Below are 24,097 nucleotides of genomic sequence, written 5' to 3'. Positions count from 1 at the left end.
TTGGATATGGCCTGTCTAGGACACTGTCAGCTGAACTCCATCCTGGTGCTTGACAGCTATCTTGTCGGCTTGCTTGATCACCCAGCAATTTCGATTAGAATGAGTGGCCGGTTTGTCAGGAGTACCATGGATGACACATGGCCTGTCTAGGATCTGATCCAACATTGAGGGATCCTCTCTATCCATTTGAGCAGGTTTATGTTTGTTACCTCTGCACTGATTTATGGTCGCGGCATTGACTACTCCCATGTCGACGTTATTGGAGCTGGGCGTGGTAGGGCGCGCGATGCGCCGAGGTCGATTGCTCTGGGTAATCCAGCTATCCTCTCCCGCACATAATATAGTCATTAAATGAGGGCCGCCATTGTTCGGGGTCTCTCGTGCAAGAGCTCTCGAACGAGCCATTCGTCGTGGATGTTGTACTTAAAGGCATCGATTGCTTTCGCATCTGGACAGTCCATGATTTGGTTCTTTTTATTTAGGAACCGATTCCAAAATTGTTGCTGGGCTCTTTGGGCTTCTGTATGATCAGGCCGAGGTCATTAGCGTTCACAGACCGGCCATGAGTTCCTTGAAAGTTAGCTCGGAGAGCCTCCTCGAGCTCTTCCCAGCTATTTATTGAATTTTCGGGCAAGCTATTAAGCCAATGGTGCGCCAGTCCTTGAAGCCTTAAAGGCAGATATTTGACATCATGAAGGTCATCACCTTGGGCCATATTCACGTGCATGAGGAAATCCACAATCCACACTGTCGGATTCGTGGTCCCTGTATGTTTCCATATTAATGGGTTTAAACCCAGCGTGGAATGGGTACTGCATCACCTTATTGGTAAAACACCTTGGGTGTGCTGCTCCTCGGATACGAGCTGCAACGTGTCAGATGTGTGGTGTTGTTAATTCCTGATTATGTGTATAATCACGTGCTTGGCCATATTTGGCCATCCAGGCCAGTTGCCCCTCCTGTCCAGCAGGTGGTTGTTCCTGGGATCTGTAGGTAGGACCTACAGGAGACCCTGGTATCGGGTCTGACCTATCCCGTGGATCGTGACTATTCCGAAGCGGGATTGGTGCCTTGCCGTGACGGTGTCTTTCCTCTGGAGTGTCATAGCGTTGACCGGGTGGCTTCATTTGTCTTCGGGAAGGGTTGTCCAGATTAATGGCTCCACCCAGCATTGACCATGGGGAGCGGGGAGTAAATTGCACAGAAGTACCACAATTGGGGCATTGGAAGCAGATTGGTACCAAGTTTGGTAATTTTTACATGTCAGTACCAAGTCTGGGGCTAGACGTTACAAAAAGGTCTAAATCGCGTATAAACGCGTATTGACAGTGTATCTGACTGGCAGGACCCGCCTGTCAGCTGCTGACGTGGCATTTTTTTGCAGAAACCCCCCGCACCTCCTTCGTCCTCACGCGCGGCGGCGCCCGATCTGGATAAGTCGCAGTGACCTCCGACTCGCTTCCTCCGCGGCCCTGGCGGCGGCGGCCAACCTTGCCCTTCCCGGTGCATCGCCAGAAGAAGAAGGCGAGGAGCAGCGAAGCGGCGGCGCCGAAGACCCCGGCAGCAATAACGATGCCGAGGCCGGTGCCCCCAAGGCCGCTGCCGCAGCGCGAGGACACGGGGTGGCCGCAGAGGCCCGAGTTCCCAGAGAAGGAGTCCTTGGAGAAGGCAGAGCCGAGCTGGGACGGGATCTGGCCCTCGAGGCGGTTCCCGGAGAGGTCGAGCGCCTTGAGGCGGTCGAGGCACGCGAGGGAGGCGGGGATCTGGCCGGAGAAGGCGTTGTCGCTGAGCTTGAGCGAGTTGAGGAAGCGGCAGTTGGCGAGCTCGGAGGGGAGCGGGCCGGTGAGGCGGTTGCCGGAGAGGTCGAGGTTGACGACGAAGGGGATCCAGTCGCAGAGCGCGGGGGGTATCTGGCCCTCGAGCGCGTTGGAGGAGAGGTCGAGCGTGTTGGCGGAGCGGCAGTACTGGAGCGCGGGGGGGGGGGGGGGGATTTTGCCCTGGAGGCCGAAGCCGGAGAGGGAGACGGCGAGGATGCGCGACTCCTGCGGGTTCCAGCAGGAGATGCCGGAGAAGTCGCAGACGGCGCCCGCCGAGGTGTTGCTGGTCCAGGAGGTGAGGCGGCCCTCGGGGTCCCTGAGGTCGGCCTTGACGCCCTTGAGGCACCGCGCGTCGTCCTCTTGCGGCTCCGCCGCCGACCCCGGCGCCGGCTGCGGCGCGGCGGGCGGGAGGGTGAGGGCTAGGGCCAGGGCTAGCAGAAGGAGGTGCGGGGGGTTTCTGCAAAAAAAAATGCCACGTCAGCAGCTGACAGGCGGGCCCTGCCGGTCAGATACACTGTCAATACGCGTTTATACGCGATTTAGACCTTTTTGTAACGTCTAGCCCCAGACTTGGTACTGACATGTAAAAATTACCAAACTTGGTACCAATCTGCTTTCAATGCCCCAATTGTGGTACTTCTGTGCAATTTACTCGGGAGCGGGCGACCTCCTTGTTGATTTCTAGGAAGGAGTTCCTCCAGGGTTGTCGCTGCTTGTTGCCAATGGTTCTTTGTTCGAATTCTTGCTCGGCGATAAGGACCTCAGTCCACTTGTCATTTAGTTTGTCCTGCTCAGCTGGAAGCTGTTCGAAGTTCTGTTTCATTCTTTTGGCGGTACTAATTAACTGACGCGGAAAGCCTGTCATCGAGGGTCGGTGAACGGCTCCTCGGGGATATCAAAGTCGTCGGATCCGAGGCTTAAATCATCCTCGGTCTCTGGATAATAATCATACATTGCGGTCCTCCTCATCCCTTGTATTGTCCAACATACAGACGTCTTGGGTGGAGGGAACCGCTCGACTTTCAGTCTCCTCGACGGTGATTGGGAGCACGTCCTGCGATGGATCGATGACAATTTCTTCCGAATTGGTATGTTTTTCAGAGGCGTGGTCCGGTATGTCGGTTAAATCTTCGACAATAGCAACTTCATGGGTGGCGGATGGGACGAACTTTTCCATGTCCTTAGGCTCTCCTTTGATCTTGTCGACCCGCGACGAGATACAGATGGACCGCTAAGGCCGTTGGTAGCACAGTGCACAATAAGTTCTACTTTGGTTTCTTCTCCAACGCTGCATGTGCCATCAGATCTAGTGGTGGGATCAGGTGGACTGGTTTGTCTTCCCCTTCGTGTTCAATGCAGGGGAGCCATTTGTGTCTTTGTCAGGTCGATGGTGCTTCGGCAACAACAATGCCTATTTTCATATTCCATCAACTCCGGTCGATGTCTAGGTGTGATCAGCTCAGCCGCGTCCTCTTCTTTGGGCCATCGATCCTTCGGGATCGACGTCGCCGACACTTTCTGGCAGAGATTGGTGACTTCCCAATTGCGTGCATGGTACACCTTTATTGTTTTGGCGACGACGAGTAACTCCTTTGGCAGCAACGACAATCAATAAAGGATGGAGAAGATGGATGATTCTCTAAGGAATGGATTGTATATCCATTATCCTTTTGGTGAACGTCTTGCAATGTTGATGTTCTCAAGAGCTACGGCTCATTCGGAAAGAAAAAGGGAGCCCGTGACTGTTTATTCTAGGTCGAACGTCCCACAAGGTTGGCTGACTTTTCAGAAAAGGCAAACAATTTCTAAAATGATAAGTACCTGACATCAGGTATAAGTACATGGCAAGTCGAATGTTTTTTATGACAATTCTAGTGATGTAAGGATGACAAGTAAGTTGACACACATGGTAATTTTCTGTTGAAAAATAGGCTGAAGTACGAAGTTGTCATGCTTGCCAACAATAGTCGCCTTTCTTGCGTCACTAAATTTGCAATAGAAAATATTTGATTCGTCATATACCTAACGTTCGAGTGTTATCAAATTTCAACAATTTTGGGGCATGTAATCCCAAATTTCCGTGTACATATTGCAAAGCCCAAAGCCTGATCATAGACTAGCCACTGTGGCATTATTCTCCCATTTGCTGGGAGTAGCCAGCCAGCTAGCATACACGTGCCTGTCTGATTCAATCATTTTGTACCATTGTACAGCCCAGCATCCGAGCAATGTTTTCCAGCGAGAGTGGTCACTGAAACGGGAGAGGATAAGAAAGCAATGTCCTGGTATGCGCCCACCGGTCCAGTCCATATTTTTTTTTTCTGAGGGAAAGCGGTCCAGTCCATGTGTGCTTCCATGCATGCACGGCTCGCTCATAACTTGATTGATGCATGCAATGTCATCCGTTGTTTAGTTCCATCTGAGAATTAGATATTTTGAGACTCATATCTTCAAAATGGAAAAGTATATATATAGATAGTGATATTTTCTTAGTTTCTCGTCATGCATACACAACGACGATATTTGGTGTCAGGTTTTTCAGATCTATTCAAGAATTCAACGGCGACGACTACGGCTCCGGGGCACTGTTCATTAAGGGCACATGCACGAACACTTTCCGGCTGTCATCGACAAGGTCAGGCCGGCTCCGGTATGAGAGTGGCGACAACGGCGTGTCGGCGGCTCGTTCTGGGCAATGGCAATGGTCGTTCAGTGGTCCATGGACCTCGATATAATTTTTATTTGTTTGAGGTGGTTTGTACTTTCGGTGAATCTTTATAATATATTTGATTATTTTCGTAAAAAAAGATGGTGATATTTTCCAGCTTAAGTAAAGGGAAACGTTTGGGGCCGGGGCACCGGCAGAACGATTCGGCCGGTCTCCCTCTTCCTCGCACAGCGCACGTACAGGAGGGCACCAGAGCCGGCAGGCACCACGCGCGGGCCAGACGACCAGCGGGCTTCTTCGACCGCTGCCCCCAGAGAAGAGCGCCTTGTCGTCCGCGTGCGGCCGCCCCTCACCGAATGTCGTTCGCGTGCGGCCGCCCCTCGCTGGATCTCGTCCGCCTGCGGCCGCCCCTCGCCGGATCTCGTCCGCCTGCGGCCGCCCCTCGCCGGACTACTACCCCTCTGCCTCTTCCCAGAATCCGCCCCTCTGCCTCTCCCTGGAATCCGCGCCGGCCGCCCCTCGCCAGACCTTGCAGCGCTCGAGCCTCCCCAGCCATGGCAGACTACACCCCACGGTGATTTTTTGTTAGAACCGGTTGTAGCAAATTCAATCGCCGGTGGTAGCAAAAATCTACTACTGTTGCAGCAAAACGGCGTCATCGTCATCGCGAGCAAACACTAGACATCGCGCTTTTTTGTTACATGCTACAACCTGTATCACATTTTGCTACAACCGGCACACCACTCAGCTACAACCGGCGCCGAGTTTTGCTACATCGGATATACAGAAAGTTGCAAGCGTTCAGTGCCATCGAGGAAAGCTACAACCGTCTACAGAAAATGCTACAACCTTCGATGAAAAAAGCTTCAACCAAACGAGAGATGAATTTTTCACCCAGGCGCTGCTCAAAACGAAAAAAGTTTCAATCGTTTACAGAAAAGCTTCCACCGTAGAGGAGAAAAGCTACAATCGTGTCAATTTTTTGCTACTACCGTCTGTGTGTTTTGCTACATCCATTCATGCGGCCATGGTGATTTTTTGCGACTGAGGTGTGACCGGCGACGACGAGGGCGAACATTTTTTGTTGCAACAACCTCGTTTTTTGCTACCATTGGCGATGTGTTTTGCTACATCCGATTAACATGTTTGCTACAATGGCGACGCTGATGGATTTTTTTGCTGCAACCGTTGTCTTCATTTGCTACGACTGACACGGGAAAATGCTACCACGAGGCATCTCTGTTTTTTGCTGGAACCAATCATCGGTAAGGCGGAGCTGCATCCATGGCACTCCGACGAGCAGCGGGGGCAGCGAGCGGTCGGGGCGAGCTGAGTCCCGGAGCGCGGGGCGGCCCCGACGGGTGGCCGGGGCAGCGAGCGGACTTGGACGAGTTGAATCGCGGAGCTGCATCCATGGCGCTCCGATGGGCGGCCGAGGCGGCGAGCGGTCAGCTGCAACCAGCGGCCGGGGCGGCGAGCGGGCGGGGCGAGCTGAGTGCCGGAGCGTGGGGCGGGCGGCGAGCGGTCAGCTCCATCCCGATCCGTTGGATCCTTATCCAACCAGGGCGTCGTCTTCCTCTCGTGAGCGCGGACGGGGAAAGGAACCCGATCTCGCCGCCCGTCTTCGCCGGCCGCCCCACGCTCCGGCACTCAGCTCGCCCCGCCCGCTCGCCGCCCCGCCCGCCGGTTGGAGCTGACCGCTCGCCGCCTCGGCCGCCCATCGGAGCACCATGGATGCAGCTCCGCGACTCAACTCGTCCAAGTCCGCTCGCCGCCCCGGCCGCCCGTCGGGGCCGCCCCGCGCTCCGGGACTCAGCTCGCCCCGACCGCTCGCTGCCCCCGCTGCTCGTCGGAGTGCCATGGATGCAGCTCCGCCTCACCGGTGATTGGTTCCAGCAAAAAACAGAGATGCCCCGTGGTAGCATTTTTCCGTGTCAGTCGTAGCAAATGAAGACAACGGTTGCAGCAAAAAAAAAATCCATCAGTGTCGCCATTGTAGCAAACATGTTAATCGGATGTAGCAAAACACATCGCCAATGGTAGCAAAAAACGAGGTTGTTGCAACAAAAAATGTTCGTCCTCGTCGTCGCCGGTCACACCTCAGTCGCAAAAAAGCACCATGGCCGCATGAATGGATGTAGCAAAACACACAGACGGTAGTAGCAAAAATTGACACGATTGTAGCTTTTCTCCTCTACGGTGGAAGCTTTTCTGTAAACGATTGAAACTTTTTTCGTTTTGAGCAGCGCCTGGGTGAAAAATTCATCTCTCGTTTGGTTGAAGCTTTTTTCATCGAAGGTTGTAGCATTTTCTGTAGACGGTTGTAGCTTTCCTTGATGGCACTGAACGCTTGCAACTTTCTGTATATCCGATGTAGCAAAACTCGGCGCCGGTTGTAGCTGAGTGGTGTGCCGGTTGTAGCAAAATGTGATACAGGTTGTAGCATGTAACAAAAAAGCGCGATGTCTAGTGTTTGCTCGCGATGACGATGACGCCGTTTTGCTGCAACAGTAGTAGATTTTTGCTACCACCGGCGATTGAATTTGCTACAACCGGTTCTAACAAAAAATCACCGCGGGGTGTAGTCTGCCATGGCTGGGGAGGCTCGAGCGCTGCAAGGTCTGGCGAGGGGCGGCCGGCGCGGATTCCAGGGAGAGGCAGAGGGGCGGATTCTGGGAAGAGGCAGAGGGGTAGTAGTCCGGCGAGGGGCGGCCGCAGGCGGACGAGATCCGGCGAGGGGCGGCCGCACGCGAACGACATTCGGTGAGGGGCGGCCGCACGCGGACGACAAGGCGCTCTTCTCTGGCGGCAGCGGTCGAAGAAGCCCGCTGGTCGTCTGGCCCGCGCGTGGTGCCTGCCGGCTCTGGTGCCCTCCTGTACGTGCGCTGCGCGAGGAAGAGGGAGACCGGCCGAATCGTTCCGCCGGTGCCCCGGCCCCAAACATTTCCCTTAATAAAAACACAACGTGCACTGTAATAACGGAGAAATAGGCAAAACCGATTGCCAATGTCCGAAAGTTGCGTCTGCCTTCACGTGTCTTACGAAGAAGGCAGGAGTTTTTTTCCACTTAAATACGACTAAGACAAGACTGATCAATAACAAATTCTCCTTTTTTGCGGGGTAATCAATAACAAATTTCACGTTCTAAAACGACCTTTAATTACAAGGGTTAATCTATCCACCTGCGCCCTGTCACGTCTATCTGCCGTGATCGGCGCCGCATGTTCGGTCCGCATTGCTATCATGGATCAGTCCAATGAAAAACCAAGTGACAAATATCCGGATCTGTGTTTACTCGAAAGCTGGAGCTGAAAGAAAGGAGAGCAAAAAGTTGCTAATCAAGAAAAGGTATCTGTCCTAGTAGCGACGCGTTCGTTTCCCGTCACACCGATCGAAGTTATGATCGTGCAATCCAGGCTTGTGTCCTGCCACATTTTTCGTTTCATCAAGAATTCTATTATCAGCAATGTTCAGCTCCTAGGAGTTAGTACAGTATCTCTATGATGGGTATTGAGAAAATGTAAGGTGCTGCGGATTCTGAAATAGCCAACAACAAAATGGGTTTTGTAATTATCAATTTTCTTGTTTGCACATAAAAGGTGCCCTAAATTAGGAAAAAAGTCACTTATAATAAATGATAGTTATTAGTTGTGTAACAAATGATATTGAAATATTTTAAAAGGCAGAGTTATGCGAGTACCCGTCTCCCTGGGCTCTTCGCGGGCGAGGAGCGCCTCATGTCCGTCTATTTCCAGCTGGCTTGCCGCGGGAGCCTTTCAGGGGCGACGCGAGCCGTCCGATCTGCCCGAAGGGCTCACGCCTGGGCGACCCAGCTGGACGGTCCATGACAGGTGGACCGCCCAGCACGCTTGGGTCTACCTTCATTGGGCGGCAGCGGGCCCACCTGTGAGCGTCCTGGGGTGCATTTTTTTACGTGCGCGACGGGCAAGACGGGCCCGCCTGGTAGCGGCGTGCGTCCGCGTCAGGTCACGCGCTAGTCATCCCGTGCATTGCAGTCGCACCGACGGCTCGCGCGTGATGCCCGTGCCATCCGTTTTCGAGTGGCGTGCCGCGAGGGCCTCTCGGTGACTCTCCGAGCCGTCCAACCTGTTAGGACGGCTCGCTCCCGAGCGACCTGGCTAGTTGACGGCCCCATGATGGGTGGATTTTATGCATACCTTTTAGAGTATATTTTAGTGTCAAAATCCTCGTATCATATCAATCTAGCACTTATTCATGTTTTCAATGTATAGTTTTCTGTATTTACTTGTTTTACCAAGTTCTTTGCATAATTTATATTTATATTTATTTATTATTAGTTTTCCTTTCTTTCGTGATGTTCATAGGTGTGTTGACATGTTTATGGTCTCGGGACATCAAAAGAACCAAGTTGGGAGTCCAACAGAGAAGTTTCAGGCACCAAATCACGGATCTTTGGAGAGTTTGATGATTTGACATTTATCAAAGTGTCCAAATTGAAGATTCAAGGCCTCTAACGCATCGGCCTTTGCTCTACCAATCCAACGAGCCTAAAAACATCAAAATCAGAATTCATATAAAGAAATGATGACTAAAATACGAAGCAGCTCCCGAAGTCCATAGAGAATGACTGCCTTCCATACGAGTGTAGCCGTTTGTACGGGAGCTCGTATGACCTTCGGGCAGCTCCGAAAATTTGTTAGAACTTTCCCGATTCTGCTTCGATTTTGTATCCGTTTCTTCCTATGGTATCCTTGACTACCAATGCTTGGATGTGGATTTGGCTCCCCTAGAGCCCTTGGATGAAAGGGAAGAGGCTAGATCAATGGAGGACATCCGAGGAGTACTCTTATAAGAAGACCTCCAGCCTTAGCCGCCGCATCAAGCCATCTCCATCCTCCACAAGTCTCATCTACAGTCACCACACCTATGTTGCAGCGACTCCAGCATAGAGAGAAGGGCCAAGAAAAGGAAGAAGGAAGGAAGGAGGCGCCACCATGCTGGCGCCGGCCCTCCAGCCAGCGCCCTCCTCATCACTGCCGCCATGCCTCTCTCCATCTCCAACTTCGTGTTGGATTGTATCTTGTCCGTAAACTCTATGTACTCCATCACCATGTTTGAGTAATATAATTAGTTCTTGGGGGAATAATATGAACTCTAGTATGTAGTAGTACCGATTGTCTTGCGCCATATGTGACCCTCTTTACATGTTTGTGTTAGTAGTCTTCTTGATGTTGGGGGAAGTCGACCATTCAACATATGTAAATTTTGGACGGAAGGTTATTATACTGTTCGCGAACCGGCTGGTTGCGGAGGTGGGTGTGCGACAGGCCCTATCTCCCTTCGTCCCGGATTGTTGCGGCAGGGGGTAAACGGAGACCACTTTGACTGCGTCGACGGGGACCTTTTCTCCTTAATCACCATTTCATAACCGGAGTGTCGAAGAATGATGGTGTCGTATGTGATAGGAGCCGCCGCATGTATGCACATATATGTACCTGCTCCGCCCACAAAGAGAAACATGTAAAGTGGCTTAGTATTCGTAAAACATACGGGTAGAGATGACTCCGAACACCTTGAGAATGCCCTTATTACTCAAGCGTCGCCCCTTTATTTTATTTGCTCTTTTATTTATGTTTTTAACTCCTCATAGTTGTTTAGATAAAACCACCCTTATTATAGTTTCCGCTAGCAACTGACGAATAGACTATTTCCAGATAATGCTCTGGGTGTGAACATAGCCACGTAAGTGAAGACGTAGCTACGAGGTTGGTAGTTACCTCTGCAACACCGCTCCTTGTGGGAACGACATACTCTACTTACCGTGAATTGCAATAGCCATGTGCCCTTGTAGGTCATCAAGTTGCATGAAAATTATCCGCAGAGATCAAAGTTGTTGAAGCTCGAAGGAAGGATGAAATTCTTGACTGGATGTATGGTTTTTTGGATGGCGTAAATTATTATTGTCAAGAATATCTTTCTGGTAATAAAAGACATAAGATGATACACACGAACAAGTGAGCTCATAGGAAGAATCTAGCAAGAGAAGAGGAGGACGGACGGTTTGACGGCCTTCTCACAACTATTAGTTTTGATAGTGATTTCTTGCAATGATTTGAAGTGCACACTGATAAACGTATGGCTACCATGGATATGAGGAAATTGATAAACTTGTTGGATAAATGTGCATTTGTGTTGTGTTCCTCATATCCAGTTTCTTGCAGAAGTTGTAATGGTAAGATCCACCTTAAATTCCAGTGTGCAGATGCTCATGACGAGATCATTGCATCTTACAACAATGGTCGTGAGAGTGATGACACTAAGGAAACATTACAATATGTTTTATGCATAAGTGCCTGGATGTTACTTAGTGAAGTTAATCAAGAAGAGTCAAGTCCAACTACACACCGGGTGGATATCCCTTGGGATCTGATGGATTTATGGAGCATAAAAGCCCAACTATATTGCTCTAAAGAAAGCACTATCGGGAGGCAGCCCAAAAGTAAGTAGGAGTTTTTATTAGTTTTGAGTCATTATAGTTTAGTTTGCATTAGCACTTCGCATGAATTGTTGTTAAAGTTGGTTTGGTTAGTCTTCATTAGGTGAAATTTTTGTCTACTCAAAATTTTATATGTGGTACAATTGCACGATTGGATCTTCTTACTATTATCCTAGTACAAGTGTTGGAATTAATCCCGCATGAATTTTGGAAGAAAACAAAGTTCTAGATGAAACAAAAGAAAATATGACATTTCATAAGACCAGCCATGGTCGTATGCACCATTGTATCGAGCGAGGGAGGTGCCAACCAAAAACATCCAGAGGCGACAGATCCAACGACGGCGTGTCATGCGACCGCAAGTGCTCGTATACGCGTTCGTATGTCTCCTCAACAAAGACAAGCAGATTGGAGAGACAAAGACAACGTCCATACGAGCATGTATGCTCGTATAGTGCTTGTATGAAGCTCTGGCCGAAAGTAATCGTAGATCTAGAATGCAAGACATCATTTTGTAGGAGTGCTCACGCTCGTACACGTGCTCGTATGGTTGGGTGCTGACGCTGTGTGCCATGATAGAGTAAAAGATGCCGGACCATACGACCAAGAACGGTCGTACGTGTGCTCGTGCCAAGGCTAGAAAATGCCTAATTTGTTTATTTCTTTAAGACAAGGTTAGTGGATTATACTTTAACCATCCGTATGCATTTTAATGTTTATTATTCACCATTGCCTCCCAACAAATAAACTTTGTAGTTCTTCATGCTTTATTTTATTTCTTTTGCCCGGTTGGGTATATGAACTATGTTCGTATCCTGAAGCATGTGTTCTTTTTATGTTTTGTGTTTATTTTGCCAGAGGTTTGGACCTAGTGTGGTGACACGTACGGTATGGTGCAAACTGTATGAAAACCTCCACAAGCCACACAGTCACTTCGATATGACAAAATATTCAACTACAAGTGCCATGTTTTGTTGTACAATATAAAAAACATTTGATGAACCGTAGGACCATGTCCATTTTAAAGGAGAGGTTACTTGCACCTCAACGGTAAAAAGTTTTTATTAACCTTTCTTATATCTAAGCTTGGGGAGATAACCACTTTCCATAATCTCCTTCAATAAACTGCACTTTCTCTTTTTGTTTCATAATTTTCTTGAGACTAGCTCTTGCAAAGTTCTAAGCTTGGGGAAGTTATTTTTGCATGTGTAGAGTCTTGTGCAATGATCTTTATTTGATGAATACTGTGCAATCATGTGTCTCACTATTCACTGGTACCCTTACGTGCTATACAAACGGTTTTTAACCCCTTACCGGGACAGAGTTTTAAACCTTCGCTTAATGAGTGTGGGCGATAGGGGGGTCCTTCCCACATGACCCAGAAACCGTCGGGGATAGGCGAGAGGCTACTCACGATCGCCATAAAATAAACATATGAGAAGTTGCGCCTATCCCACGTGTTACATCTCAACGTTATGTTTCTGATTCGAGAGACATTCGAGACGATGTGTTTGCGATAGGTGTATGAAAAAGGTGGACCTCACAAATATTTAATCTACCGATGTGTTTGCGATAGGTACGTTATCGCACATAGTTCAAAAATGTAAAATGTGTGCGGTGCCTCTACCATCACCAACATGTCCATTTTCGTAACTATGTGCCATAGGTATTCCTGTCACACACACATGCATGTTTGAAACGTTTTCCCTATTACCATGAATCGCAGACGCATATGAGACAAAACTGTGTGTGCGTCCGTCGGGCATCGCAAACGTTTCACGTCAAAGAATCGTCTGTTCTTTATTTTTCCACCGTACATGTTGTTTTCTTTCTAACCGTGTGTACATTATTTATTCGCTCCTATTTAATTTTATTTTTCCTGTAATTTATTATTCGAATTGGAAATTTAGAAATATGAAACGTGGAATTCAAATTCTCAGCACAATGGTTCAACAACCAATTCATAAATAAAATTCTCAAATCAATATGTTCGGTAATTACAGGATTATGCAGCAATTAACTATGATGAACCATAATATATAGAGGCGGTAAAGGTGAAGAGACAAGTGTAAATCATTTTGGCTGCCGATGCTGTTGAAGAAGCGGAATGCCCATAATGTACCCTCCTGCATGCTATAGGCGCGAACAACTTCTGTCCAACCCCTTGTGACGATGGCCCGCCCATCCTTCACCGCCTTCAGGAAGACTTCTAGACCATCATCATGGTAGTATGAATTATATACTTTAACCTTAGTTTTCTCCACTCCGGTCATGTAGTTTGCAAGGTAATCATCGGTAAATTGCTTTGGAAACCACTGAAAAGAGAAAACTTTCAGATACTCATGTCTAATAGAGTAACTTGTTGTGGGCAGGGGAAAAAGGCAACACATTACTTACCATCCTAAAGTTCACTGTTTTCTTGGACAGAGTGTAAATAAAGAGCTTAATTCCCATCACCCGTCTCTTTTGCCTAACAATCTTTCTTAGTTTCCTCACTTGACACTTGTTCATGAATATCTCATTGCCCCATACACAAAAGGGATCGAAGCGTGGATCAGTACCGCTGATATATGTAGCTACAAGCAACAAGTAAATGTTAGAAACTAAACCGCGATTACACAAATGATGTAAAATACAACTACCTCGGTTCCTAAGTACAAGTAGTTTTGGAGATTTCAATATGAACTACATATGAATGTATATAGACATAGTTTAGATTAGAATGTAGATTCACTCATTTTGCTCCGTATATAGTCTATATTGCACTGGTACCGTAACGTGCTATACAAACGGTTTTTAACCCCTTTCCACGACGGCATTCTGAACCATCGCCGAGTGAGTGTGTGTGATAGGGGTTCCTTCCCACACGATCCAAAAACCATCGAGGATAGGCGAGTGGCTACTGACGATCAGAATAGAATAAACATATGAGAAGTCGCCCCAGTCCCACATGTTACGTCTCGACGTTACGTTTCTGATCCGAGAGACATCCGAAACGATTACGCCGCTATAGTCGTGTGAAAAAGGTGGACATCAACATTTAATCTACCGATGTGTATGCGATAGGTACATTATCTAACACAGTTCAAGAATGTAAAATATGTGGAGTGCCTCTACTAATGCCAACGTGTCCATTTTCATAGATGTGTGTGATAGGTATTCCTATCACACGCACACAGGTTTGAAACGTTTTCCGTATTACCATGAATCGCACACGCATTTGAGACGAAACCGTGTGTGCATCCGTCGGGCAACGCAAGCGTGTCACATCAAAGAACCGCATGTTCTCTATTTGTCATCTCACATGTTATTTTCTTTCTAATCGTGTGCACATTCTTTTATTCGCTCCTGTATAATTTTATTTTTTCCTGTAATTTATTAGTTGAATTGGAATTTTTGAAATATGAAACGTGGAATTCAAATTATCATCACAATGGTTCAACAACCAATCCATTAATAAAATTCTCAGTACAATATGTTCAGTAATTACAGGATTATGCATCAATTAACTATGATAAACCACAATATTTAGAGGCGGTAAAGGTGAAGAGACAAGTTTAAATCATTTTGGCTACCAATGGTGTTGAAGAAGCGGAATGCCCATAATGTGCCCTCCTGCATGCCATAGGCACAAACAACTTTTGTCTAACTCCTTGTGACGACCGCCTGCCCATCCTTCACCGCCTTCAGGAAGACTTCTAGAGAATTATCATGGTAGCATGAATTATATATACTTTAACCTTAGTTGACTCCACTCCGGTCATGTAGTTTGCAAGGTAATCATCAGTAAATTGCTTCGGCGACCACTGAAAAGAGAAAAAATTTAGATACTCAGGTCTAATAGAGTAACTTGTTGTAGGTAGGGGGAAAAGGCAACACATTACTTACCATCCTAAAGTTCACCGTTGTCTTGGACAAAGTGTAAATGAAGAGCTTAATTCCCGTCACCCGTTTCTTTCGCCTGACAATCTTTCTTAGTTTCCTCACTTGACGCTTGTTCATGAATATCTCATTGCGCCATATGCAAAAGGGATCGAAGCGTGGATCGCTACCGCTCATATATGTACCTACAAGCAACCAGTAAATGTTAGAAGCTAAATTAAGATTGCACAAATGATGTAAAATATAACTACCTACATTCCTAAGTACGAGTATTTTTAGAGATTTCAATATGAACTACATACAGATGTATATAAAATTATAGACATAGTTTAGATTAGAATATAGATTCACTCATTTTGCTCCGTATGTAGTCTATATTGGAATCTCTAAAAAATAAATATATTTAGGAACATATGGTGTATAAGACATGGGATGCAGCTAACCTCGACGGCAAACAATAGCATCGCCCATTATAGCCCTGTGTAAGTACATGGAAAGGCAATGTTAACTACAACAGGGTTAACATCCATCAAAAATAGCAAATGGTAATAAACGGCTGCATCTGTAGTGATATCTTCATTGCGAAAGAGTAGCACGGTAGCAAAAGGACGGATTAAAAAATGGATAGAATTGTTCACTACAACAGACAACCTAGTATAGCCATTGAAACTGGTACTGATAGAAATGAAATTGACAGAGTTAAACATCGCAAGGCAGGTGCTGCTAGAGCAGAGAATGGTTGTGTTGTCTATAAAAAGGTAGGGAAAAAAGATAAGACGGGTTAGGCGTGTTTACTACAACATGCTTAATACATAACCGTACAAAGCGTGGGCATTGCAACTGGTATTGGTAAGATTCAACTGGTCAGTTCATACTTGGTAAGTTTTGAGGGGTAGTTGCTGGGGCATTTCATATGGGCAAGAGCCTGCCCCTAGTCGGCCGCAGCGGAGGCGAGGTGTTCCTCCGTGTCGAAGCGTAGATCAGAGCCGCTGACATGTGTACCTACAACATGCAAGTAAATATTAGAAGCTAAACTGCAATTGCACAAATGATGTAAAATACTATAAGACATGGGATGCAGCTAACCTCGACAGCAAACAACAACGTCGCCCGTTATGGTCCTGCGTAAGTACATGGAAAGGCATGTTAACTACAACAGGGTTAGCATCCACCAAAAATATCAAATAGAAATAAGACGATAACATCTATAGTATATCTTCATTGTGGAGAGTAGCACAGTAGCAAAGGGACAGATTAAAAAACGGATACAACTATTAATTGCAATAGTATTAACAACATCCTAAGTCATGTTTTGTAAGTTTGTAGCTGCTATAGGTGAAATTGAGTTGGATAGTTCATACGTGAACATCACACAGTGTGTAGTACTGAAAATAACAAGGCACATTTAACAACAGGCAACCTAGTATAGCCATTGAAACTGGTACTGATAAAAATGCAATTGGTAGAGTTAAACATCGCAAGGCAGGTGCTGCCAGAGTAGAGAATGGCCCAGTTGTCTATAAAAAGGTAGGGAAAATAGCTAAGACATGTTAGGCATGTTTACTACAACATGCTTAATACATCAACCATACAAAACATAGCCATTGCAACTGGTATTGGTAAGATTGAACTGGTGAGTTCATACTTGGTAAGTCCTGAGAGGTAGTTGCTGGGGCACTTCATCTTGGCTAGAGCCCGCCCCAAGTCAGCAGCGGCGGAGGTGAGGTGTTCCTCTGGGTCGAAGCATGGATCAGTGCTGGACAGTTAATACTTGAACATCACAAAGTGTGCAGTACTGAAATAAACAAGGCACGAATATGCTTAATACATCAACCGTACAAAACATAGCCATTGCAACAGGTATTGGTAAGATTGAGCTGGTCAGATCATACTTGCTAAGTCTTGGGGGGTAGTCGCTGGCCAGAGCCTGCACCAACTCGTCGGTGGCGGAGGCGAGGTGTTCCTCCGGGTCGACACACACAACGGCCATCGCACCATCGACCGCCATCAGCTCCTCAACCTCCACATGATATGTGGTTAGGCTTGCACGGCGGTACTCTGGAGGTAGGGGAAGTGGGGATTTGGAGGCATGAGGATGTATCGCAGGCTCCATTTAAGCAATCAGGTCGGGGCCATGATAGAGATTGGTGGGTTACCTGACTGGATCGATGATGCTCGGGCAGAACATAGATGTGGATAAAGCTGTGGTTGCGGCGGTGGTGGTTTGAGCTGCCAGGAGGGGGGATACTGCGGAAATGTGATGGGTGGGGATGTGGTGGGAGGAATAAATTCTGAAATTGCGCGCCTAATAAAAATTTCGCTGTGAAACTTGGGCGGGGGAAACACACAACACAGATGAAGCGCGTAAAATACTCGTGTGCAAGAAAAGAGAAAATTGGCGGATCCCATCTCCAAAAATATGTACATGTGTGGTTGATTTTTTGGATCAATGCTACGCTTGCTTTATTAGGAAACATCGCACAGGTAACTGACTTATCGATCATTAACGGAAAAAACGCACACAGGTATGCCATAGAAACCATTTGTACTGTGATCTTCTAATAATTCTTATATCTATCAACATCTCCAGCCGCACACAATTTAAAAATCTCTTTCATTGTAGCAGGGTTACTCAATGTACATGAACGAGGCAAAAGTGACACCCAATGAACAATCATCGGTTTATGAAATGCAATCAAGTGTCAACCTGCCTCGCTCACATAGCTCGAATTGATCCGATGCAACAAAAGAGAAGCTTGCTGCCATCCGCCGTCGCAGCTATTTAAGCCTGTGTGCGGCCAACTCGCATGGCGACGTGGGACTAAAAACCAGTTGCGGCCAACTCTAGTCTCCGGTGGCTTCGGGTGGCTGTGGGCGGAGGTTCTAAAAGAAAAGGACATGGAGTAGATCAACCCCGTGGTGTTTTATACAATAGACTCGGTGGTCCTTGCTTTTCGTGTTGTTTATACAGAATCAGTATTCCTTAGTATTCAAGAATATGCCAAAATCTGTGTTGCAATACATGGCACTTGATATGTCTCGGACGTATCTACTTTTCCAAACACTTTTGCTATTGTTTTGGACTCTAATTTTCATGATTTGAACGAAACTAACCCGTACTAACATTGTTTTCAACAGAACTACCATGGTGTTGTTTTTGTGCAGAGATAAAAGTTCTTGATGAGCTGAAAATTTACATAGAATATTTCCAGAATATATAAAAAATATTGGTGAAGAGAACTACTCTAGGGGGGCCACCCAGGAGCCACGAGCTCAGGCGGCGCCCACCCCCTAGGGCGCGCCCTGTGAGCGTGTGGGTCCTGCAAGCCTCCGTTATCCCTAAGTCCAACTCCATAAGCACCGTCTCGGGGAGAAGAAAAATCAGGGAGAAGGAATCGTCGTGTTTTACGATACGGAGATGCCGCGACCCCCTGTTCTTCACTGGGAGGGCTAATTTGGAGTCCGTTCGGGGCTCCGGAGGGTGGAATTCGTCGTCCTCATCATCATCAACCCTTCTCCATCAACAATTCCATGATGCTCGCCATAGGGAGTGAGTAATTCCTTCATAGGCTTGCTGGACGGTGATGGAGTTGGATGAGATTTTTCATGTAGTCGAGTCAATTTGCTAGGGCTTGATCCCTAGTATCCACTATGTTCTGAGATTGATTTGCTATGACTTTGCTATGCTTAATGCTTGTTACTAGGGCCCGAGTGCCATGATTTTAGATCTGAACCCTCTATGTTTTCATGAATGTATTTGAGTTCATGATCATATCTGCTAGTTATATGCGCTTGTTATTGTTCTGATACGTAGACCCGAAAGTGATTATAGTTGGGATACTCTCTGACGATAATTGTAATTCGAGGAGTTCATGTATTCACCATGTGTTCATGCTTTGTTGCGGTTCTCTATTAAAAGGAGGCCTTAGTATCCCTTAATTTCCTTATTGACCCCGCTACCACAGGAGGGTAGGACAAAAGATGTCACACAAGTTCTTATTATAAGCACATATGTGTAAGTGCATCTGGTGCCCCTTAGTGATTTTGGTGTATTGAAGACTTATAGGTTAAGGGACTAATGTGCTTGTGAGTGTACACAGGTCTTATAAGTCTCTGAGGAATTTGATATATCCAAAGAAAGTCGACCCCTAAAAATGAATGTCTTCATCTGAAGACTTTGGTTTTCTTTAAGACTTTGAAAATGAGGAAATTGGTGTGACCTTGATGATACTGATGCGAGGACTATGAAGCGTGAAGACTTTTGTTTTCGTAGTTTAATTTCCTTCTTTTGAGTCATAGGAAACACCGTACTATTAAAGGGGGTCGAGGTAATACTAAGGAAAAATTTCCAAGTGGTGCTCATCTCAAAGCCTATACACATTCCCAATCCTTCGAGTGAAGCCTTTGGAAATCTCTTGCAGTTCAGTCAATTTCTTCAGTGACAGAGATGAAGTTCTTCTGGTCTCTGAGGAATTTGTTCTGACTGGGGAGTTAGGAATTCACTAGTGCGAATTGCCTGCAGTGAGGAACATGATAGCCCTGAGGAATTTGAGAGCTCAAATTTCCGACCGTTGTTGTGCTTCGCGCCAGCTGTCCCAAATATCTTGTCCACATAACGGTCATATCATTAGGGGAATTTATGTCTTATCATGTTGGGCTGCTCCCTGGCTATAAATAGCCGCCCCCCTCAATGATGACCAACAAGTATAGAGGATCTATCGTAGTCCTTTTGATAAGTAAGAGTGTCGAACCCAACGAGGAGCAGAAGGAAATGATAAGAGGTTTTCAGTAAGGTATTCTCTGCAAGCACTGAAATTATCGGTAACAGATAGTTTTGTGATAAGGTAATTTGTAATGGGTAACAAGTAATGAAAGTAAATAAGGTGCAGCAAGATGGCCCAATCCTTTTTGTAGCAAAGGACAAGCCTGGACAAACTCTTATATGAAGGAAAACGCTCCCGAGGACACATGGGAATTATCGTCAAGCTAGTTTTCATCACGCTCATATGATTCACGTTCGTTACTTTAATAATTTGGTATGTGGGTGGACCGGTGCTTGGATGTTGTCCTTTCTTTGACAAGCATCCCACTTATGATTAACCCCTATTGCAAGAATCTGCAACTACAAAAGAAGTATTAAGATAAACCTAACCATAGCATGAAACATATGGATCCAAATCAGCCCCTTACGAAGCAACGCATAAACTAGGGTTTAAGCTTCTGTCACTCTAGCAACCCATCATCTACTTATTACTTCCCAATGCCTTCCTCTAGGCCCAAACAATGGTGAAGTGTCATGTAGTCGACGTTCACATAACACCACTAGAGGAAAGACAACATACATCTCATCAAAATATCGAACGAATACCAAATTCACATGACTACTTATAGCAAGACTTCTCCCATGTCCTTAAGAACAAACGTAACTACTCACAAATCATATTCATGTTCATAATCAGAGGGGTATTAATATGCATAAAGGATCTGAACATATGATCTTCCACCAAAAACCAACTAGCATCAACTACAAGGAGTAATCAACACTACTAGCAACCCACAGGTACCAATCTGAGGCTTTGGGACAAAGATTGGATACAAGAGATGAACTAGGGTTTTAGAGGAGATGGTGCTGGTGAAGATGTTGATGGATATTGACCCCCTCCCACTGAGGGGATTGTTGGTGATGATGATGGTGATGATTTCCCCCTCCCGGAGGGATGTTTCCCCGGCAGAACAGCTCCGCCGGAGCCCTAGATTGGTTCCGCCAAGGTTCCGCCTCGTGGCGGCGGAGTTTCTTCCCGAAAGATTGCTTATAATTTTTCTAGGGTAAAAGACTTCATATAGCAGAAGATGGGCACCGGAGGCCTGCTAGGGGCCCACAAGGCAGGGGGCGCGCCCGCCACCCTCGTGGCCAGGGTGTGGGCCCCCTCTGGTACTTTCTTTCGCCAGTATTTTTTATTAATTCCAAAACGTGCCTCCGTGAAGTTTCTGGACTTTTGGAGCTGTGCAGAATAGATCTCTAATGTTTGCTCCTTTTCTAGCCCAGAATTCCAGCTGCCGGCATTCTCCCTCTTCATGTAAACCTTGTAAAATAAGAGAGAATAGGCATAAGTGGCGTGGTTTTGTCACGGCAGATGTCCTAGGGAAAGGACTTAGTCGTGGAGCCACCGCGACAGGTTAGTTTAAAGGGGTTAAAGCGGACAAAGGACGTAAATAGTTTATACTGGTTCGGCCCCTTGCGGTGAAGGTAAAGGCCTAATCCAGTTGTTGTGGATTGCTAGGGTTTTCATGACCAGGGAGCGAATCCGCTATGCCTGGCTCTCGAGTTGTTGTTTTCTGTCTCCAAACCGCCGCGGGGTCATCCCTTTATATACATAGGTTGACGCCCGTCGGTTTACAGAATCCCGAGGCCGGCTCATAAACGTGTCCGGCCCGGTCTCTACTCTTCCTATCTTACAACACAAGTTTACATATTAATGTCGGTTTATGTCTACATGCCTTAATCCTCCTTTGGGCCCTGGGCCTTCGTAAAGCGCCACAATCCTCTTCATGGGTTTCAAATTTAATAACTTATTATGGGGATAACCCAACCTCTCCTGGCCGGTTTATACCCAGTAGTAATATCCCCAACATTAGGCCCCAGATTGATTTGAACTGGTTCATGTCAATCTTCAACACTTGAGAAAAATTCCTCCTTCAGCACCTTCGCGTAAATCTTGTAAACCGCCATGACGTCATCTTCCAGGATCATGATAAACCGCCATGACATCACCTGTTATTAAAGATTGCATATATCTCACCTTCATTAATGAGCTTCCGACAATCGAGGCGACAACTCTGTCACATATCCAGCCTTTGGGCTCCTCGATTCTCGCGCATGTCACTTATCCTTTCGCCTTTATAAATAAGGCCGGGGGTCCTTTTCATTTTCCCCCCTTGCCTCTTCGTCTTTCTTCTTCCTTGGGCCGACCTGACCGTCACACGTAGCCGCTGCCATCAAGCTCTGCCCTCGACTTCACCTCCGGCCGCTGCATCAACCTGATCATACCAGAGAAACGCGGTGCTCCTGCGCTGTTCCATCAGCATCAGTAAGTTTCTCCTTTCCTTTCTCTAGATCCACCATTAGGGTTTCGGTGTTCATCGGAGTTCATTGAAGCTCTGGCGCTGTTCTTCCCTGTTCTTCTTAGTAGCATAAATGGCTAGTTTGGATCTGATATTTCTTGTGGGGCCGTAGCCATAGTCCCCTTTTTCCTCATTATAGCATCCCCTTCGTATAGAAAAAAACTCATCTGAATTTGATGAACTGTTGAAGCACCTGTATTTTAGGTCTGAATATATTTTGGTTTTCTGACACGCTGCAGATCTGAACTTATCATACCAGTTTGTGAAACCTGTGTTCCCCCTTACTTAGCTATTTTAGATCTGTACCTTTCATACCAATATAGGCGGTTTAGCTTTTTAGAAAATGATAATCCGGTAGGTACCATTAGTCCCCTATTAAACCGCCAATGCATTTATCTTCGTAACTTCTCCAATATCAGACTCCGGTTTAACAAATGTCAGACTCCGGTTTAACAATGTGTATATGCCTCTGTTTTCTGCTTCTGATCTTGCGTCGCTTTATATTTGTCCGTCATAAATCTCAATCCGGCATTGATCTTTTTCCAGCTTTTCATTGAAATGGCCAAACAATTTTATGCTTGTAACTGGGTCCCTTCCCGGGTTACAGAAGCGCAACTAGGGGGATGTGTCACAACTGGCGCTTTAGTGAAGAAAGAAGTTATCCAGTGTGAAAGGATGGATATAGTTGACTAGAGGGGGGGTGAATAGGCAACTAACAATTTTTAGCTTTTCTTTACCAATTTAAACTTTGCATCAAAGTAGGTTGTCTAGATATGCAACTAGGTGAGCAACCTATATGATGCAACAACAACAAGCACACAAGCAAGCAAGGGATATAACACAAATAAGCTTGCACATGTAAAGGCACGAGATAACCAAGAGTGGAGCCGGTGTAGACGAGGATGTGTTACCGAAGTTCCTTCCTTTTGAGGGGAAGTACGTCTCCGTTGGAGCGGTGTGGAGGCACAATGCTCCCCAAGAAGCCACTGGGCCACCGTATTCTCCTCACGCCCTCACACAATGCGAGATGCCGTGATTCCACTATTGGTGCCCTTGGAGGCGGCGACCGAACCTTTACAAACAAGGTTGGGGCTATCTCCACAACTTAATTGGAGGCTCCCAACGACACCACGAAGCTTCACCACAATGGACTATGGCTCCGCGGTGACCTCAACCGTCTAGGGTGCTCAAACACCAAAGAGTAACAAGATCCGCAAGGGATTAGTGGGGGGAATCAAATTTCTCATGGTGGAAGTATAGATCGGGGCCTTCTCAACCAATCCCGAGCAAATCAACAAGTTTGATTGTCTAGGGAGAGAGATCGGGTGAAAATGGAGCTTGGAGCAACAATGGAGCTTAGAGTTGGAAGAGGTAATCAACTAGAGGAAGAAGACACCCCTTATATAGTGGAGAACCAAATCCAACCGTTATCCACTTAACCAGCCCGCGACCTATGGTAATACCGCCCGGGAAATGCGGTACTACCGCAAGGCCTTACGGTACTACCGCGACCGACCGCGGTACTACGGCTGCTACAAAAGGAACTAGGACAGGCCTGAAGCGCTGTGGCTGAGGGCAGTACTGCCGCAGGAGCAGTACTACCGCTCCCCCTTGCGGTACTACCGCAAGGCAGGATTGGCCTAGCCTGGGAAGGGTGCGGATGAATAAAAATACATCCGTGCCAACTTCTGCTGAAAATCAATCGATGCAAAAATCCGACAAGGTACTACCGCACATGGCATGCGGTACTACCGCGCATGGAGGGGATGCAAAAAATTACATCCGCCCCTACTTCCGCCCAGGTAGCTGTGCCAGACCAGGACTCACGGTACTACCGCGCGCATGGGGCGGTACTACCGCGTAGGGCGCGGACGTAAAAAATTTCGTCTGCTCCTACAGCCGCACGAGCAGCTGAGTCTGGTCTGAGGCCACGGTAGTATAGCTCCGTAGAAGCGGTACTACCGCAAGGGGGTGCGGTACTACCGCAGGGGCCGGCGGTACTACCGCTCCGTGGAGCAGTACTACCGCATGCCCCAGAACAGCAACACTAGGAATCCTTCTCTTTGCATAGAAACGAGGAAAACGGAGGATGCTCCAAAGCGCAAGGGGAAAGGTGGTGTATAGGAAGAA

The 24,097-nt window shown here is 47.0% G+C and overlaps 1 protein-coding gene across 1 annotated transcript; it reads right to left on the bottom strand.

Annotated features, from left to right (window-relative positions):
* Positions 1–1,355: 1,355 nt before the first annotated feature.
* Positions 1,356–2,994, bottom strand: LOC109734441 (inactive LRR receptor-like serine/threonine-protein kinase BIR2). The gene is made up of 3 exons (XM_040395853.2): positions 2,770–2,994; positions 2,363–2,427; positions 1,356–2,274 (listed from the first exon to the last, which is right to left on the bottom strand). The coding sequence occupies exons 1-3, from the start codon at positions 2,992–2,994 to the stop codon at positions 1,356–1,358; spliced, it is 1,209 nt and encodes a 402-aa protein (XP_040251787.2).
* Between the last annotated feature and the right edge of the window lie 21,103 nt (positions 2,995–24,097).

The sequence above is a fragment of the Aegilops tauschii genome, chromosome 7 (assembly GCF_002575655.3).
Source record: "Aegilops tauschii subsp. strangulata cultivar AL8/78 chromosome 7, Aet v6.0, whole genome shotgun sequence".
NCBI lineage: Eukaryota > Viridiplantae > Streptophyta > Magnoliopsida > Poales > Poaceae > Aegilops > Aegilops tauschii.
The sequence above is the reverse complement of the archived record's forward strand: the minus strand, read 5'-3'. Positions and strand labels throughout refer to the sequence as shown.

Bases quoted from the DNA above. Each gene is read 5' to 3' on its own strand.
- LOC109734441 (XM_040395853.2), bottom strand. From the start codon at position 2,994: ATGGAAAAGTTCGTCCCATCCGCCACCCATGAAGTTGCTATTGTCGAA. The intron at 2,428-2,769 runs GTATGATTATTA...CATTGAAAGCAG, and splicing joins GGGATGAGGAGGACCGCAAT to ATTGGTACCAAGTTTGGTAA. The intron at 2,275-2,362 runs GTCTAAATCGCG...TTTTTTTTGCAG, and splicing joins GGGCTAGACGTTACAAAAAG to AAACCCCCCGCACCTCCTTC.